The sequence below is a fragment of the Gallus gallus genome, chromosome 2 (assembly GCF_016699485.2).
Source record: "Gallus gallus isolate bGalGal1 chromosome 2, bGalGal1.mat.broiler.GRCg7b, whole genome shotgun sequence".
NCBI lineage: Eukaryota > Metazoa > Chordata > Aves > Galliformes > Phasianidae > Gallus > Gallus gallus.
Window position 1 is genome coordinate 63,208,595 of NC_052533.1, and position 19,586 is coordinate 63,228,180.

General features: G+C 38.0%; 1 protein-coding gene across 1 annotated transcript in view; it reads left to right on the top strand.

Annotated features, from left to right (window-relative positions):
• OFCC1 (orofacial cleft 1 candidate 1) overlaps window positions 1-19,586 on the top strand; it is a 178,537-nt gene that overhangs the window by 24,065 nt on the left and 134,886 nt on the right. The window contains exons 6-8 of the mRNA XM_015275986.4: window positions 9,584-9,670; window positions 12,701-12,784; window positions 17,203-17,372. Of these exons, the coding sequence (XP_015131472.3) occupies window positions 9,584-9,670; window positions 12,701-12,784; window positions 17,203-17,372 (341 nt within the window). The remainder of the gene's footprint in view (window positions 1-9,583; window positions 9,671-12,700; window positions 12,785-17,202; window positions 17,373-19,586) is intronic.

Sequence of the window (19,586 nt, forward strand, 5' to 3'; positions counted from 1 at the left end):
CCCTTGAGTACTCACACAGGTATTTAAATATGTAAGTACAGGCTGGTGAGCCAAACTTCAGGTATTTGCTTTTAAAACTCTGGATGTTGTTGTGTTAATATTTTATTCTCACAAGGCCAGAGAGCCCATGGCTCCTGATAGCCTCTCTCACAATTAGGTCTGGCTTTCCATTTTGCTTTCATGTGACTGCAAAGTGCCACATGGAGCAGGAATTCTCTCTCTTTGCAGCCTGTCAGAACAGTGATTAAGCAGACAAAGGGATTGATTGTTTTTTAATGAAATAGTCTATCTGGTAAAAATGAAGTTGGGCTCACTGGAGACTGTCCATACTTTCAGTTGCTGCTTCAGAAATTCAGAAATTCATGAATAGTTTCAAGAACGGAACACTTCTGAAGACTAAAATGTGTTTTTAAACACATGGTGAATTCTTCATTCAGTATCATCTAAAAAACAACAAAAGCCAACAACCAACTAGACAAAATATAACACCAACCCCCCCCCCCCCCCTTTTTTTTGAAACAGAGCAGAAATTGTTAATTTTGCCTGGAATGGAACACCTTGATTGACAAAGTGCTTTGTTAGTGGGAGGGGAAGGCTTACTGTAAGTTAAGGAAGGCTTACTGAGAGTTAAATATTTTGTTTCCCTAGACTCACTCTCCTTTGCAATCTTCTGCTCATCCAGGTAAACAGAAGATCACTTACTCACATAACTCTGCCTTTAATTCACACAGTTGTTAAAAAACAAAAACAAAAAAAAACCCCATCCATTTATGTCATCATAAAAAAAAGTCTAGATTGGAAGAGGCCTCTAGAGATCATCTGGTCCAACCTTGCATTAAATTATTCTTAGTCTAACTTCTTTCAGGACTTGTTTGGCAGTCACAGGGGCCAGTTCAAACTTATCACGGGCTGCTAACAAAACAACAGCTTCAAGCCTGACCAGAAACCTGGGAAAAATTGAACTAAACCGTCTGGTACCTCCTGAGCTAATTTCTCCCACCCCCAAGTGTAATAATACTTCATTAAAGAGGAAATGTAAAAGCCAGCTACAAAGAAAAGCATGGTACTGCATGATCATAGTGATAGTAAATGATCGTATTTCATGATCCTCTCCATGACCACGAGGTTCTCCTCTAGCTCTCGGACCCTGGGCTGAGTCTAGGTTACTTGACAGGGAGTAGCATTGGTCAACTCTAATGCTTGGTGTTAAACTACACAATGTAAAAGCAGTTATAACCTTAAGCATAATTATTTAATTGCACTGTTTAGCAGATTACAGGTTTAGAACACTATGTAAATATCAGGCTGGATTTAATGCTATGCCCTTGGAGGCACAGTGCTGAGATGGCATTGCCTTTCCATTGTCTTTCCACCTGTCACCTGTGTCCACAATGGCAGCAAACAATAGCTACAGGAGTGCTACCATTTCCTCCATCCTACAGTAGTGTCACAGCCTGTTCCTCCTTCTGTGACTGCTGGAGGGAAGTATTCTCTAGAAAAACCTTTACCTACTTTTGAGATGCCTTCTCATGCACCTCTGTGCTACGAATACTGGAAAGGAGTGAGTATAGTCAGCTGTGTGTTCAAGACAGCCTCAAAGTCTGTTCCTGGAATTTGACACACTGTGCAAAATACAGATTATTTAGGGATGAAATAGCCTGTGCAGAAGCCCATCACATTGCAGCTTGCTTGCAGCTGGCCCCTAACCACCTTAATTCACAGGTATGATAGAGCTATATTGACTTTTCCATTCCCTTACCTCAGATAACAGTACATCACCTGAAAATGAGTTTGTGAACTGAGTTTTGCCTTGAATAGCTGATGAAATATTTCCAGTTTAAAAAGTTCAAGTATTTTTTCACAGAGGATTTAGTCTTGTGTAGAGCCAGGAGTTGCACTCGATGATCCTCATGGGTCCCTTCCAGCTCAGGATATTCTATGATTCTATACTCTTGTGACTCTGATAGTCCTTTTTTTTTTTTTTTTCCAACTGTCAGGTCATTTTATTCCTTACACAGTCATATTTTCAGTGATGGACCATATTCCAAATGTTATCATCATGAGTAGAGAATTATTCAGGAATAAGCTGTTGTGTAACTTTCTGCTGTCTGCTTTCCATTACTACTCTTATAGGATGGAGACCTGGTGTTGCTGTTAAATGTTATAGTGACCCAAGGGAACTGGCTATTTACTCAGATTTACTGATTATCAGGCACCTAAATGGTTACAGTGGGTTCTACCCTATTTTCTCTTCATGATATGCTGACCTTTTGCTGATCATTCCTAACCAGCATGTTTGTTTCTTTCCCATATTTCTCATGAAATTAAGGTCATCTGGCAATTTGTGCAATTTATTTGTTCCTGAAAATACTCAGAGATTACTTGTGACTACATCCAACCATTCTTCCTCCTTTCTTCACCTCAGCAAATATTGGATTTGCCAGAAATTTTCACATTAGCCATCCCAGTGGGAGGTCGGTCAAATAGTCAATAAATAGACAATAGAAAAATATTTAGGATCACATTACGCATACCTGGAGTAAAGGATGGACATTTCAGGTACACCTGAAATCAGAGTGAGTTCCCATTGGCTTTTTTCTTTTTTTTTCCAGCGGTATTCAAATCCACAACACTTGGGAGCATTTTCACGTGTTCAGGTGGGCTTGGTGAAGTCTCTGCCTGGCAAACTGCCATGGCAGAAGCACCAAACCACCAGGAACCTGCCTGCCCTCTTTGGCTGAAGGCAGAACACGAAGGCAGTTGCTCAACCTTGGATGAATGATGTATGTCACAAGAAATCCCTTAACAAAGGGCTATGTATTTAGTGTTTTATCATAGGCCTGCAAAGCAAACGTTAATCTTTTCCAGCATTCAGATCCTCAGCTTTTGTGAATAGTTAATTTGCTAGTGGCTTATAGCTGTTTGTACTGCTTGGTGCTCACCACAGCCACAGAACTATAAGGCTCTGGTCCAGCTAATCCTGCGAAGAGCTCTGTGGGATGGCACTGTTCACATTTCTACAAGATAGGTGAAATTTCTAGCCCAGGCATGCAGAGGGAATGTATGTCAGAACAAATTAGTCAGTGTTCTTTCTGGGATGCCAGTTACGCATGCAAGCTGCAGAATCCAGGCGCAGGGCTATCCAAGCATCCTACCATTACACGATCCACCTTGCAGCCGGCCTCTTCAGAGGCTGTGATAGTCTGTGGCTTTTGCATGGAAGATAAAAGGAAGGCTAATTGTCTTCTCCTGTACTCTGCACAGAAGTATAAAAGCTAGAGGCAGTCTGACCCTAAATGTTGATGTTTCAGGTTGAATTGTCTCAAGATGATGAGGAGTGCTAATTTTTTTCTATCATCCCCAATACACAAATCCTTTTTCAGAACTAGATTATCTCCTAAAATCAAAAGCCCTAATTAATTCTATCACTTTATCTGCAATAGGCACTGTTAACATCTCATATCATGCTCCAATAAATTTGCCCACAGAGATTAACAATGTTTAAAAAGAAAAAAGAGGGAAAGAAAGCTTGTTCAACTGAAGACCAAAAACTATTCTAATTAGCATAGGTATGGTGTGGTATGGTATTAACATGGCTATACTGCTTCTGGCAGCAAATTAGTGTCTCTATGTAGTCTCCTGCTGTACCACCTCCTAGCTGCAGAGTTGGGCTGGACTTAACTATCATGGTGCTGTCTGCATCCTGTGGGGAACATCCCACTGTGAAATATAGCAATTCTGCCCCTCATCAAAAGCCAAAGTAGAGAGAAGCCTTTGCTAAGGGATGAGTTACTACTGAAGGTAGTTCAGCTGTGGCAGGGCAAAATAGGCCTTTTTCTGTTCAGGCATGTGAGTGAACAAAAACTTCAATCTGCAGTATGCAGACAAAAAGGGTTTTGGGAAGGAGCCACCTGGGATGTCAACTTGATAATAAAAATACCAGCAAGAGCATGAGTAATACCAGTCTGCTAAGAGAGAACTAAGGCTTTTTGAACAGTCTAGTTTCATTCTATGGACTTGTTAGATACCCACTGGAGAGACAGTAAGCATAGACAAAAAAAAACAGGCAACTGCTGGGAATTCATGTTTATGCTGCCTGTGAAGAAAATGGGGCCTGTGACTTGGCATTTGCATTGGATGTAAAGATTTGCATAAAGTATGGAGCTAGAAATGTGAATCAAAACCATACCTTTTTTTTTCTTAAGCAACAAGAAAGTTTATATGTAATAATTCAAGTTGTATGTCTGTGGTTCCATGCTTTCTGATTTCAACAGGGACCCGAAATGGAAATGCCAAACCCAGTGTGCAGGGCATGATGGATCACCATGTATGCATAGGAATAAAAAGGGTTGTCATTGGAAGTAATTTTGCGTTGAATTACACAATGTGTAATCCAATTGAAATCAGCAGAACAGCACTAGGTGTAATGTAGTGTGCAAAACGTGTTCCGTTGCATGCAATTTCGACAAAAGGGATACCGTACCACTCATCTAAGTAATGTGCTAAAATTGAATTTGTGAAAGGTACGGGGAGAAGAACTGTGAAGAATGGATGCATTTTATAATTGGGAAATACCCTTTCAGAAGGTGACTGGATACATGTTTTTAAGGCTAATTTATAGCATTTGGGAATTGTTTCCTTCATGGTAGTGCTGCTGAAACCCTAAGCTTCTTACTGTTCCAGCAAGTTCCTTTGATATGACTGCATAGGATCAGCTGAGCACACCAGCCTGGTTGCACTCAGTCTCCATTTTCCCCACTGACCTGTGTCATGTTATCTGACAGTGTTCCTAAATGACCTGCAACAACAGTAAATCTTTCTTCAAGTCTTCAGCCAGCAGCGTTTCCCCAGGAAAGCAGCAGGTCTCACTCTGGTTTTCCTTAGCACAGCTCCTCTGTTGCCTGCAGGAAAAGGAATTAATCCCATGCTGTACATCTGCATAACAATAAATGTGGTGAGTCTTCCAGGAGTGGACTGGGGGAAAGGAAAGTGGGTGCAAAGAGTGTGGTGTTTCCCAAGGGCTGGGCAAGGCACAGCATGGGCCATGCTGCTCAGGCTTGTGAGTGGCCCCTTCACCAGCATCTTGTCAAAGTTGACAAGTGAGTTTATTCAAGACTTGCAATATAAACATCAGACACAGTTATGTGGTTTGCTCATTATCTATGGTCTCCGCTGAGGATAAGGAAAATGACGTATGATACCTTTAAACTTTAAAAATCAAAAAGAAACTTGTTGATGATAATATATAACAAGCTGTGTTTTCAAGATATAATCTTCTGTCCAGGCTCTTGCTGCATGGCTCTAAGTTTGAAGATGCCATTAAAGCCTATTTTTTTTCATTTAATTCTTTCTAGTGCTTATTAAAATTTGAAGTTCTATATGTAAAACAGCCCACTCCCTGATATATATGGTGATAGTCTGAAATGACTTCATGCTTCCCAGCAGTCTTATTCTAGATGTGTATCTAGAACAGTATGAATAATATTTATCTACATCTATAGATAACAATTTTAGATCTAAATCCAAAATAATAGTAATTTATCTGACTTAAGGCATTTACCTTTTATATGTAATGTAGATCAGCTTATATGTATTACAGTGAAGGCATTTGTAATGGCCACAGTGGAGGCAGCCATAACTGATACTATGGTTCAGTAACCACAACCAAAAATCCAAATTAAAATATAATTTCCGGTTAACTTGTAATAATTTTCTATTATTTTCTGGCAAAACAAGAACAGAGAATTACTGTTAATTTGTGGTTTACACACCAAATCGCTGTCTTATTTAAAGTGAAAGCTTTCTTTCTAACATTTTCATTAGATGCGTATAAATCTAGCAACACAATTTTGGAATAAAACTTAAAGCGTTTGTTCTGAAAGTTTCTAACTTTCGTAAATTATTTTCCAGTTTTAGATCATTTTTTTTTAAGTCTCGTCTGAAATCTCTCCTTTTCCCCTCCCGATCCGAAGCCAAATTGAGATAGGCACCTCTCTTAGAGAGGATTCAGGTTTGCCTCCAGGATGCTGCTTTGGTTCATGTGGTTGGATGTTACTATAAAGAAACCAGGAAATACACAAACACAGAATCTTATATTTGGGCTTCCCAGAGGGCCATATCTGCATTGCTTCACTGCTGTGCTTCAGGAGCATTTTGGGTAAAATGCCATCTCAGACTAAAATCAGTCTTTCCTCTGGCTTATTCAGAAGACTTTCACGTGTTGCGTTATAAACAACTCCAGTAGTGTAATATTAAGTCATTGTTAGGGATACCTGCTGACCATGCTGCTACCTAAAATGGGAGGGCTCCTACTTACTAAGGGAAGTTGGCTCAGACCATGATCTGTGTATCCCATTTCATAACAAAAGTTTGCTTATGCAGCTATTTTTGCATTTGTCTCTAAGCATCATTCTGAAAAAAAAACACAAATGAATGCCTATTCAAGCAGTTAGTAATCAGCCACTTGGTTATTAGTAATTCCTTTATTTTTACACTGGTCAAGAGAAGCTCAACCCATCCAGTGAGGTTTTATTATTTAACTTTCATTAAACTGAAAACTTAAATCAGTAGTAAAATATAGGGGACAATGCAATAATTGCCTATCATCAAAAATTCTTGCTGTACCCATGATATGATATTGGTATGGGCTGTCTGACTTCTTTGTGGAGTAGAAGATCTTTCAGAAACGCAACTTACTTGCATCATTTCTGTGGTATTCTCAGGACATGGACTGTATAATTGACTGCAGACATATTACCTTAAAAGCCATCTTAGAGTTTCATCCAGTCCTAGTAATGCACATGTAGTCCCATGGGCTGTGTTCAAGGATTATGCTAATCTTATTAGCAACTCCTCTTGATTTAATTAAACTATATAAATTCCCACCTGGTCACTATTGTGCCAACGCCCTTCCTTCCTTTTTTTTTTTTTTTTTTTTTTTTTTTGAACTTATAGATAATTCTTGTTTTTGCTCATTGGTTCTGATATTCTGAGTTATACATTATGTTTTCCACACTAAGTAGCACAGTTTTGAAGGGAGCGAATAGTTTCGAACTCTGTTATTGGGTTTGAGTGATCCTCTGGTTCAAAGCAAATAGAACATGTTTCCAAAGTCAGCTAGCTCTTCACAGCAGCAGATATTCAAAATAACTTGCTGTTTGAAAGCACCAAGCTGTCTGCTGCTGTTCAAAATACCTGCAAGCAAGCTCTGTATTAACATTTGCTTTACTGTGTTTATACCATGAAGCAGAGCAATGTGAATTCCTTAGTGGACTGTTAATTTACATGTTATACACTTTCAAATATTTCCAAAAGCAAACGTGAAATGATTAGTAATCCACTCACGTGCTCACAAAATGTTATTAGTAAAATGCCTTGGGCACTAAGTTATGTTGACGAAAATTGATAATTTTATATTTTAAATCTAAAGTAACCTTCCCTACCCCCAACAAAACTGAGGGCCAGTCCAGAGTCCAAAGCTGCTGGTACTACCTGAAGCTGTGTTGTTCACTACTCAGTGTATGTTGAGCTAGGAGGAAAACAAAAAAGTAAAATGAGATTAGAGCAGGCATCCGAGGTTTGCAGGTTTCTTCTCTTTAGAAAGCCTCTCTGTTTTATGTGGTGTCCTGTACATTAAAATAGCTCATTCTCTTTAAAGTCATCATAAGGAGGTGATTCTGGTATTTACCAGTCTTTCCAGCTATAAGGATTTTAAAGACTGAACACTGCTCTGGAGAAATCAAGCCTTGTTCTTTTTATTTTTGTATGACTTTGTGTCTGCAGTTGTCACGTCTGAGCCAAAGCTCTGGGTGAAATGCCTCATGCTCCACAGAAAAGGGTTAAGGTTGTGCTTTTTAAGAAGGACCAAAAACCAATCTCGTTAATAGTTTTGTCCGTGTATCTCTTTTTTTGAATAATAGTTTCCATGCCTTGTAGACTCAAATAAAACATGACACTTCCTCCTAAATGCCAATTATTCTGTCGTGAAGAGTTCTGCAAAAGTCTGCTCCTCCGAGCTTAGTCCCAAACCCAAGGGATAAAGAATATAGTGTATTAAAATTCAGTAGAATCTGTTGTGATATAAAGACCATGCAGAAACCCTGTGCTAGCTGAGTATTGCTTGTATGTTTACAACACATACTTTCCAGCTATTTACATTTATGACTATGAAGTAACCAAATAGAGATGTATCATCATTTTCTTCTTTAGCACATGGGTGAATTATTTTACCGACATGTGAAGGGGTGTTCATATAACATCGTGGTGCTTTGTGATAGAGAAAAACAATTACAGTGAATAAGGTAGAATGGCTCTGTTATTGCAGTACATAAGACTTTGATTACATACTGCCAAGATTCATACCAGTCTAGTAGTTGTTGACAGATAAAGTAACAAAAATGAAACTCATTTATTTTTTCTTTATTGCGACCTTAAGGTAAAGCAAATTTTCAGTTCTTGTACTTACTACACTGAAGGAACAGAGACTGACAGTCAAAATGTGCCAGTCTAGAAATATAAATTAAACCTAGTTTCATTTCAAAGTTTCATTTAGTCTCTGAGAAGGAGTTGCTGTTTGGATTATTTCTGATCCTAAAACAAATATACTGCAGACTACTACAGTGTATCTTGGATGAGTTAACTCCCTTGCACATTTAGCTCTTATGTATTAGCTCTGTTCAAAGAATTTTACAATTTGTTATGGACTTAATTATGCTCCTTTTTTTCTCTATTTAGTCATAATTTACTGTTCTTGAAAACAAAGTGAACGTAAGCGTGATTTTAATAGAGCAACAATTTTCTTGAAGGAAAGATGTATTTTGAGAGAAAGCTCATCCCTTTCCCTCTTGTGTAAAAAAAGAGAATTATTTTAGCTGATAGAACTGAGAGCTCCTCCAGGCTGCTAGATGCTGTGTTGGTCCTTGGTAAGTCTAACAAATGACTTTTTTTGGTGTGTGAACTTGATTAGTTTCTAAAGAGCAGATACAACTAGCTGTTGAAATGGAAAGTGCTAAAATGAGTGTTTTTATCCCATCAAAACCTTGGATTAGCTACCTAGCCCAACTAAACATTATTGCTGTTCAGATTAATGAGGCAGTTTTCTAGTATCTCCTCTGTAATTAAACACTTCTCTGGTTGACTACAGTATTAAAGATGCACCAGACGTTGAAACCTCAGTGGTGAAATTTAAAACTGTTGAAATTGGAGGGGTCAGCTGTGAAACACAAATTCATCTGCAGTATGGGTAATTCACTTGCAAAATGCGTTTCAAGAATAATTTGGCTTATGTTGGAGATGTTGAATTTTTTTATTTTTTCTTATCATTCCATCATCTAAATTTGAGAATTTTTCTCATTAGTTCTCAAGTAAAAGTAACATAAAGTGCACTTGTTTCCCGAATTACCTTTTCTGACCTTTCACAAGATGATAATTGCAGTACTAGTCGGCTTAGAAGACTTGTTAAAAAAATTAAGCTTATAAAGTAGCAAAAAATGCCCCTTTGCTTGCTGGTGTCGATTTCAAAATTAACATTTTGGTTCATGTGCTTCTAATAATCGCTGACCCTTACTTCGTGTGCTTTCCACAGGAAATGAGTACAGCAGAAATTACTTTGACCTGCTGATGGATGAGGAAATAAACCCAAGGCAGTGTGGGATGGAGGTCAGTGAAGAAGGTGAGGCAGAATTAAGTATGTAATTTTGGTGTCAGAATATTCTTTTCCATTCATGAAAATGAGGTGACAAAGATCACGTATGCAGTTCCATTTAAATATTGAGGTTTACAATTTAATTTATAAGGCTTACCTGCTCTGAACATGATAGGCAGTATGCATAGTCTTTGATCAAGGACAGTGAGTTAATGGACAGGTAAAAGTGAGGCAGTGCTGTATTTACCCTCCCACCATAGCAATAATAATAAACACTCTAAGAAAACTGTCTACACCATGTTCTCTTTAATTAACATAGTCTACAAGTGAGTACCAAGCTGCAGGTTTTGCAACCCAAAGCCTTTGTTCGACAACAATTTTGTTAATAAGTTGAATGTCTGTTTGCTTGGCAGAAGAGAAACCCCAGTGTCCAGAGTTCCCAGCATAACAGGAGGCCTCTTTGGGTTTTCTGTTTCCTAGTTCAGCCAAGATGTTCAGCTTTGTTGTCTGTGGGTGATAGCAAGAAGTGGGAGGGTGTGATTGCAGTGCTGGGAGAAAAGAAGTTATGCATAGGTATGAGAGAGATTAACCAGGAGGTATTGTTTTTTTCCTGTGAACAGAAGAAATTATCTTTCACTTTTAGATAAAAAAGGGTGGGAATGGGCCTGCCTGAATTTGCATGGGCTTAGGTAAGAACATCATCATGGTAATGAAGTGCTTGGCTGTGATCTGAATGCTTTGGCGCAGCTCCTGTAGTTAAGCACAAACCACCCGATAAGCTCGTGAGACTGATTTCTAAGTTTCTACCTCTCCAACCCTTTGTTTTTTCAAACCTTTTGCTTGCTTCTACTGCAGAACATCTCTAGACAGACAGTTGTAGTCACATGTGGAAATAAATTGCGTAGGTATGAAAATTTGTCTACTGCAGCGTCTCAAAATAAGTCGCTTTGGAAATTCATGGGAAATTTTTATTTGCGTAGATACTAAGATTTAAATTTCCAGGAAACCACGTGTGACTGAGAAAAAAACACACTCTATTGCACATCAGTAACTTGGATTTCTGTACACTGGTGAAAACAAGATGATGATTTTAGTTTTATCAAGGGCAAATTGCACCTAAACCTGTAATTTTCCTATCCCTCGTGTAGAATAGCAGTGATCTTTAGAAGTCAGCTTTTGGCTCAGAGGTTTTAAGTGAAAGACTTTCTTTGTCGATGCTGCCTTGGTTTGTTTTATGAATAGGATTCATGAATCATGGTCTTCTTTGTATCCAGAGAATGAAAAGTGGATTAGATTTCTGTATCCTTGTGAATGTACCTAAAAGCCTGTGCGATAGAGTGCTGACACCAGGAATACAAGGTAGCACAGCTTTTATCAGGAAAAAATACTCTTTTGCCGATGTAAGAACAGTTGTATGCATGTAATCACAAACATTCCTCTTTTATTTTTTTTTAAATCTGGATGGAAGCTCTAAGAAAGCCCCGACAATAGTGTATTCTGCCAAACTTGAGACACACGTATGGCTGACCCTTGATGCTCTTCCTTTTTCTTCCTTGGCAAAAGTCTCATTCAAAGTCTAGGGTAAGGCCTGCTTATTACAGATCTACCAGTGACAGTACTGGCCTAAAGCTGGTTGTGTTGACATTTGCAGAGCAGTTAAAGTGCTGTATTGACCAAACATCAATAGGTGGCAGGTTGGATGTGGGAGCATTTATTTGAGATTAGTGATGCATAACTGCATGTCATGAATGCAAACATTATGGAAATAAATAATTTTTTGCTCCTCTTCATCTCTAGTAAACTGTGGAGAATTCCATTCTTTTCTCTTACTTTTTCTAACTTACTAAGTCCTGTTTTTTGTAGAGCCTTTTGGTCTGCATGTTGAAGATAAAGCACTGCAATTGTAGGTGAATTTCGAATTGCTTTCTTTTGTACAATCTACTGTGGAATCAGACAGAAAAACAATAACAGCTCTTCAGTAACTTAACAGAACTTCACTAGAATATGACTAAAGCCCCCAAATACTTAATTATTTGAGTGGGACTATAATATCCTTTTCTTTTTCTTTTCTTTTTTTCCTTCTTTTTTTTTTTTTTTCTTTTTCCTGGAATGATGTCATTTAGGAAATGCTGATTTTCTATGTTATCCTCCTAAAATCTATAGTATAATCAACTCAGAGCCAGTGAAATGTAGTACATGAATGTCATAAGGTCAGTTTCACAGTTATTTGTAATTTGTCTGTCTATGAATCTGTCCATCCCTCAATTTGGCAACAGACATCTCAGTAACTCAGTATCATGCATACTCATAAATAGGCTATTTGCCTAGTTTCCTTTTTTTTTCCTTGTAGAATAAATGTTAAATAAGTAGAGCTGTATTTGTATGTAGTAGACAGAGTAAAAATGAGGCAGAACTGAAGTCAGGTTCAGGATGGTCATACACTAACAGGGGATACATACCATTGCCTTCTCTTTCCATCCAGGAAAAAAAGGAAGATGTGTGTCCAGGACCCTTGCTCTGTTTAAAAATCTGCAGATGTTATTGGGAATTTGAATGATAAACCTGCCCCAAGATCAAAATTCATAGTACTTTGTAACATCTACTGATGCTAGATAATGAGTTAGTATTATGGACAGTCAGGTAAAAATTTTAATAAGGATCCAAAACCCCATCACAGAAGAAATGTACTTTGATTTTTATTATGAGTAACATAGAATTCACCTGGCAATTTGAATATATATAATAAGTTCAACAAGTCTATTAGCAGAATTAGAAAGCCAGTTTCAGTACAGACTAAGATATAATATTGACCACCTTTGAAAAATGTGTGATTATATATTTTTCATTGTAAAATGTCTTTCATAACTCAGAAGAAAATGACAGCTCTGCTATGAAGCTAGCACTACAAAAATATAATCTGTATGTCAAAGTGTTTCTTTTGAATTTATTTATCTTTATACTTTGAAATAACGTTCTCTGAAATACTGCTGAAAGAAAGAAAGAAACATTCAGTGTCTCACTGTTGTTTTGTTGTTGTTTATTTGTTTGTTTTGAAAGATCCTGTGAAATTTCAGGAGCAAATCCTGTATGGTAAACTGATGAAGCTTTTAGATGAAGCAAGCAAGATAATAGACTCCCAAGGTAAATATATATACAGAGATATATATAATATCACTTGCATAAAGGAAGACAATATTCTCTTGAGACTGAATGAGAGGGGGAGAGTGGTAATTCATCCCTTTGAGCTCAGAAGGAAAAAAAGGACAGTGATTTCACTGTGAGACTGTGAGGTCTCTTCCCCCAAATGCTTTTGTTTTGAGTCTCGTTTATGTGGTTTTAAGCATAACTTAGGTGGTGTGCTTTCTTTCTGCTACTTCACTATTGCTAAATTCCACAGGAATGAAGACTGGAAAAGTCCTTGCTTATATGCTTAAAGCTAGAAATCTATGTCTTTTTTTAAGCCCATAAATAAGTGGGCTATTCTTTGTACTGCATGGTACTTCCTGTAATATTTCTGTTATATCCAAAGCCTACTTTGTCAGAGGGATAGAACAGGCTGTTGCCTACAGCAGTGGAGATCCAGGAACTTGTTTCTTGACTAGTTTGTGAGTCAGTTTATTCTAGAAGAGGCAAACTTTTCATTTGCCTAGGGTTGCAAAATCCTTTGATTTGGCATTAGTCATATCAGTAATATATTTGAACCCCATTTTGTCTTATTTTAAATGTAAGCAAAATAAAGTACAACCAGCATATTCATGCACATAGCTTAAGCTTAAATCTTTAACACATTATTAGCTTTCTGAAAGTTTGCTGCTGTGATTCCCCCTGAATTCGTGGGAGAGAGTCAGAGAAGCTCCTCTGGAAAGCAGTTCAGCTCATTTAACACACGTGCCTCTTAATCGGTTAGACTAATCACACCCTAGAAGCAATTCTTCCCTTGCATTTGCCTCTGGAAGGATCTTGGACAACCACCTTACCCTTGACCAAAGCCATTTGAACATATGTGATGTGCTTTGAGGATGATGATCTCTCTCTGGAGCTGCTGTGTGGATGGGTATCGTGCACATGGAGTTCTGACCTCGCTGCTGGTGCACTGGTTCAATTCAAGGGCAGACAAATAGACTAACAGCAATGTCTCATGTTCCATGGCCATGCCAGAGCCCTGTGCCTATGCAAGAACAGAGTGAATATGGAAGCCGCAGCAGCTTGCTGCCATCTTGTCTTGGCACTCCTGTTTCTTAAAAAGACCCATATAAGCATCAGAAATAATGCTGTGGCTGAACGTTGTACTCTATCCTGCCTGAGTTTATTACTGAGGTTTTTTATGGCTTTGGTGAATAAAACTCTCCAAAGAGCAGAATTTTCTTAAAGAAATGAGGCTCATGCAGTCTTCACCTCTGTGCATTTGCATGGAGCTGTATTTATTTCTGCTTGTCTGATTCTCACTTTAAATTTTTGAACCTGTTTTCCTCTTCCAAAACCTTTTTTTTTTTTTTTTTTTTTTAACAGAGGACAAATCTCCCAGGTCTGAGTTCCCTACCAGTTTTATGAAAGTGGGCAGCTGAGCAAAGCAGACAAGTCTCCACTGAGAGAAAAGCTAATATGAGAATTTGACCCTAATTAGACATCTAAAAAATTGTAGAAAACTAGGTTTCATTTGATTCCACTCTTATAGAAAGGCTTCTTTTTTTCCATTTGACCACTGAACTGAAAAATCACGTAGTCATACAGTCCTAATTAATAGATGATCCCCAAAGGAAAAGAAAGAACATGGTTCTCAGAACTTATATCATTGCATATTTAAAGCATTTTGTCACTGAGTAATCTGTTGGTCACTCTTGTGGTACGTGTTAAATCATATAATAATCAATGTAAAATGTTGGTTGTCTGCTTTTTAGAGAAGATGTAGACTGTACATTTTTTACGTAGGAATAAAATCTATAAAACAATATAAAATGGTGATTCATGCGTGTCTAAATGATGCCAGGTGCCATAGAATAGGAAATTTTCTATTTTTATTACATTTTTCTTTGAAAACAACAGAAAAATCAAAGCAAAATGTTTTGCAGGAGCTTAGCTGTTTGATAAATGAGCCTTTGGTATGTTTTTTTTTTTTTATTAAATAGTGTTCCGGAACCAAGCAGCCAAAATGCATTTTCCTTGTGCAGTTCATAGGTGCTTTATGGGTTCAAACTTGCATTGAGGTATAGTAAGCTGATGAACCTGTCCTTTAAAAGTCCCAACTCAGAATGCAAACCATTGCTATCCAATGGACAAATGCAGGAGTAAATGAAGTTAAAAGCAGCCAAGCTAATACTGGATGGATTGTTTGAATTACATCATAGCATCTACAAATAAAGCCTTAGTGAAAGAGAAGAAACTATTTGCATTCTATTGAAGGTATGACTTGCGCTGTTAAATACAGCCAAGGCAATGAGAAGTTTGACACAGATGCTAACATCTCAAAGAATCCAGTTTTTAATTAGTTTATCAACTTATCAATGAACTTCATTTCAAATTTTCAGTCATTTCCTCCTGTGGATATAAATCAGTAACATTAACAGTGGCTAATTCGGTCAGCAAGGAGGTGGAGATTTTCTTTTGGTCAAGCTTTGCACAGAGGCAGCAGCTGGAGCCTCGAACAGCACAATGTTGGGTCAGTTCAGATCTGGAGTAACGTGTTGGTGACCAAGTTTATGAGGTTGTAAAGCAGTGTGGAAGGAGCTACCAAGTGAACAACGACACTGACTCCTTGTCTCCAGCTCAATTTTTCCAGAGATGCTTAAATCATATGTATCTTTCCATCAAATAATTTTCGAATCCGAGCCATAATTTATGTTTGTATTTTTAGCAGTTATCTTGGAAAGGCTTTAGAAAATGTTCTCTCTCTTCTTTAGGTCCTTTTCCCCAAAACAGTCAGTAATGAGCTCAGTGTCTTCCACCAAAACTAAGTCCACTTGATACAATTCCTCACAATGATAAACACCAAAAGACGAAGGCTATGTTGATGAATTGCTGCATGGTTGCCTTTGCAGACTGAATGCTTTTCTTCCCTTTTTTTTTTTTTTTTTGCTATATAAAGACTCTCCATCTATACCCAGCAGATCTGAAATGGGACTGTATTGTCCTCCCAGGATGTAAACTTGCACTTCTCCTGTGAAAGCAGTAAGGCAACTGATTTATACCAGCTGAGCATATGTCCCGTTGTGTCAACACAGTATGGAATACGCAATACTGCATCCTCTGCTGTTGGCAGTGTTTTCATTTCCAGTGCATCCTGGATTTTCTTCTGTGCTAGCCAAACCCTTAATGTTACAGTAAATTTAAATGTAAACATCATTTTGTTTTTGCAGTTAATAGTTGTAGGTCAAATCACTTTTCATTAGGCTTATAAGATGCTACATGAAGAGATTCTGTGTACCCTAAGGTAATGGTTTGGGTTGTTTATATCTACTGTACACTTCCCCCAATATGATTTTGAATTTGTGTCCTGTTGTAATTAAATAAAAGAAAAGCTACTTCCTGTGTGTTGGTGGCACTGAGGTGATTTAAGTGCTCAGAAGGCTCAACAATTAAAGTCATTAAACAATGAGTAGTGCATGAGTAGTGAGTTTTATCTTTCCTTTTCTGGTCTTCATTAAAAAATGGGGGACATCAAAGCAGAGGGAGAAATAAGTCTTTTAACTGCTTTCATGTCTTAGGATAGGGAAAAAGGAAGGCAAATAACTAAACATGTCATTTTGTTGTAGAGAAAGGCAAGAAGAACTATAAAAACATGCACTTATACACAGAAATATGAAGTCAGATGTGGGCAACCTGATATCTGTCATATCTTAGTGATCCTGATATGGAGAAATGAGCAAAAATAATTGTCTTTATTATCTATGAGCCCAACTAATGTTTGTACTGCAGCAGATATCAATGAGAAAATGTGTTTTTAAGTAACAAGTTGAATTGGAGTGAAAAAAGGAAACTTTATCTGTAATGTCAGCTTTCTGAATGAGATTTATTTTTTTATGTACATACAGCACTTACCCTTTGGTTCTGCATACGTCATGGCAGTGAAATCAATGGAATGATGTGGGTGACAGCAGAACCGAACCCAATTAATTAGGTGGGAGCTGTGTGAACACACCTGGGGGAGGAATCTGATCCTTCAGGGTGAGTGGGAGGAAGATGAAATGCTCTGTGTGGCTCCGCCTAAGCCTCCCTTCCAATTGCAGTTATTCCTAATCTCCCCCAGGAATGAAAACCAAAGTCATTCCAAATCAAAATTTCTGTTTATGGGGGAGTGAAGTGACTGTGGACTTCCAGAATATCCATTTGGACCTTCTTAAGGAACAACCTGTTCCTGTATGCTGACTTTGCTCTTAAGGACAGTTTTCCAGGTAATGGTGCTTGGAATCTGCCACCTGTTTTATATTTACTTATTTCTTTCAATTCTGTGGTATGAATAGTTGTCTTTGTATTTTGGTAGACCAAGCATTGTAAGCAAGAAGTACTAATGAACATATGAAATCTCATTTGCTAAGAGATTCCACCACTTTTGTTTCAAGCAGTCCCTGTCACCGGTGAAGATTTTTCAGACTCCGTGATGCCTGTCAGCTTCAGTAAGACGCGTGACCTTCACAGGGAGCTTGGAGATGAAGCGATTCCTTCATATATCGAACAGTTCGAGAGAGAGGTTCAGAATGACATAATTATGTTTGGCAGCTTTTCACTGGAACAGGTCAGACTTAAGAACTGTGAGATAATTTTATCGCTGTCTTCAGAACGTGATGCTGGCTTGTTGACCTTGTACACCCCAATTCTATTTCACTGCCCAATGATACATATATTGAAAGAGAAAAAGATAACCCATTTTGTTGGCTTGCTTCGTGTCACTGGAACTTTGCTTAGCTAATAGCAGAGTCTTTGTCTTTGTCTCTATTGCAATGTGAATAAAAATAGATTGCTTTCATTGCTCCATTCCTAAATAGTGGGGTGTTCCTTACTGCTCTGCAGTAAGTATTGCAATTGAGTTTCAATCAAGAGCCTAAGCTTAGGACATATCTCTCTGACAAATTTAACAGAGGCTTATTCATCTATCAACAGGGAAGTTCAGATTGGAATCCAGGAAGGATTTATGTAGCAATGTTTATTGTAGAGAGGCTACAATTATTCCCAGTTTATAAATCTGTTGTGTTTTTTCAGAGTGCCAAGGCTTCCTGTGGTTTTCTTTTTGTTATTTCGTAGTCTGAAGAGACACGGTTGGGTTCATGTTGACAAAGACACAAGTTTTCAGGGCTGAAACAATACTTGTGGGCACCTAACTACCATTTGTCCCCATGAAAAATCTCATAGCAAGACTAAGGGACAGGAAGAGAGATTAATTGATGAATCTATCATTTTTAATTAGCAACATGAGAACAGCACACTGGCTCTGATGGGCTTAAAATAGGTTATCCAGTGACTAATGGTGATCTAAGCTTTCTTTTATTTTCAGAGAAAGTTTTTAGAATTTTTTCATTGCGGGACCAAGCCTCATTATTGCCTTGCTGATGTTTGTGGGGACACAATTCCCTTCCTTGCTGCTTCCCTCTAAACCCTGGTGTGGCTGTATTTCATTCTGGATGACTTTTCATTGCATCATGCATGGAAGGTGGATTGGGAAAGGTTGTTCAGAGAACATGAAGAGGGAAAAAATGTCACCTGCTTCACGGGGTTGATAGAGTGAGAATCTGGGAACATTTGAACTCGGGGTATAGCAATTTTCCAGAAGACTTTATAATATGTCAGGAGTTTTTGTTTTAAGTTTGGCCTATTCAGATGCCCCCAAATATTTGTGAGGCTCTGTAGCACGTGAAAGAACACAATAGATTTGTCAGTTTTGTATTTACCTTCCTTCTGAACATAGTCATTGGAAGGATCGTTTAGACACACTTGTTTCATTTTTACCTTATTTTGCATGGAAAAAAAAAAAAAAAAGAAAGACAGTCCTTACTTAAAGTGATTGAGCTAGTCTACCATCGGGATAGGTTCTGTAATTGCAGATGGGTACTCAGTGCTTTATACTGCATAGAGGAGATTGTGAATGACTGTTTTCCATCCCTTATTCCCACAAATCTCTTACTTCAGCTGTCCAAGTCCTATTCAGGAATTCAGTCATACTGGTGTGGTAGAAGATGTCACATTCACATTGCTCAACTCTGAGTATTATAGGAGGATCACTATAAAATCTATATTGGCTTCTGCCTCATTCGTTTATGTACCCATCCATATCTTGGAAGCACACTGAAATGGGACATTCAGTTGCTTTTAACAGAAAACACAAGATGACATTGGAAACCGAGGTTGCAAAAATGCACGTCTTATGTCATACTGGTATTCCAATGCATGTAACAAAAATGTGAGCACTTTCTGGTCTTTAATGTGCCTTCTGTCCATGATGTGTGGATCAGCCTCTGAGGTACTGCAGTGCCGAGTACTTCCTGTAGCAGTTGCAAGATTGGTGTTGGAGTGCTGTCCTATTTTTTAGAATCTGCCACTGCTATCTTTGGGATAACTTCAATTTTTTGCCGCTTGATTGTACATTTGTTGGTTTGAAAAAGTCTTTAATTCACTCTGTGGCACTTAGTTTGTATTGAGAAAAAAAATCCTTTCCTTCCATCTGCAGGTTTAGTGAGTAACAGATGTACTTTAGCCAGCATAATTTATGATTAGTTAATTTAATCTGCCACAATGACAGAAAGTGAGCCTGAAACAAGTTTCTATCAATTTTGCCGTTAGAGGTAACATAATATTTTCAAATGTCTACCAAACTGAGTAATTAACCCTCAGGCTGAGTGAAGGAGTCTAATAGACATCTCTCACATTCCTTTGGTTTGACAAAACGAAAACAAGATGTGGGAGCCCAAGGGTTAAAAATAACAAATGATAGTTTACAGTGCATGAGAATGGATTT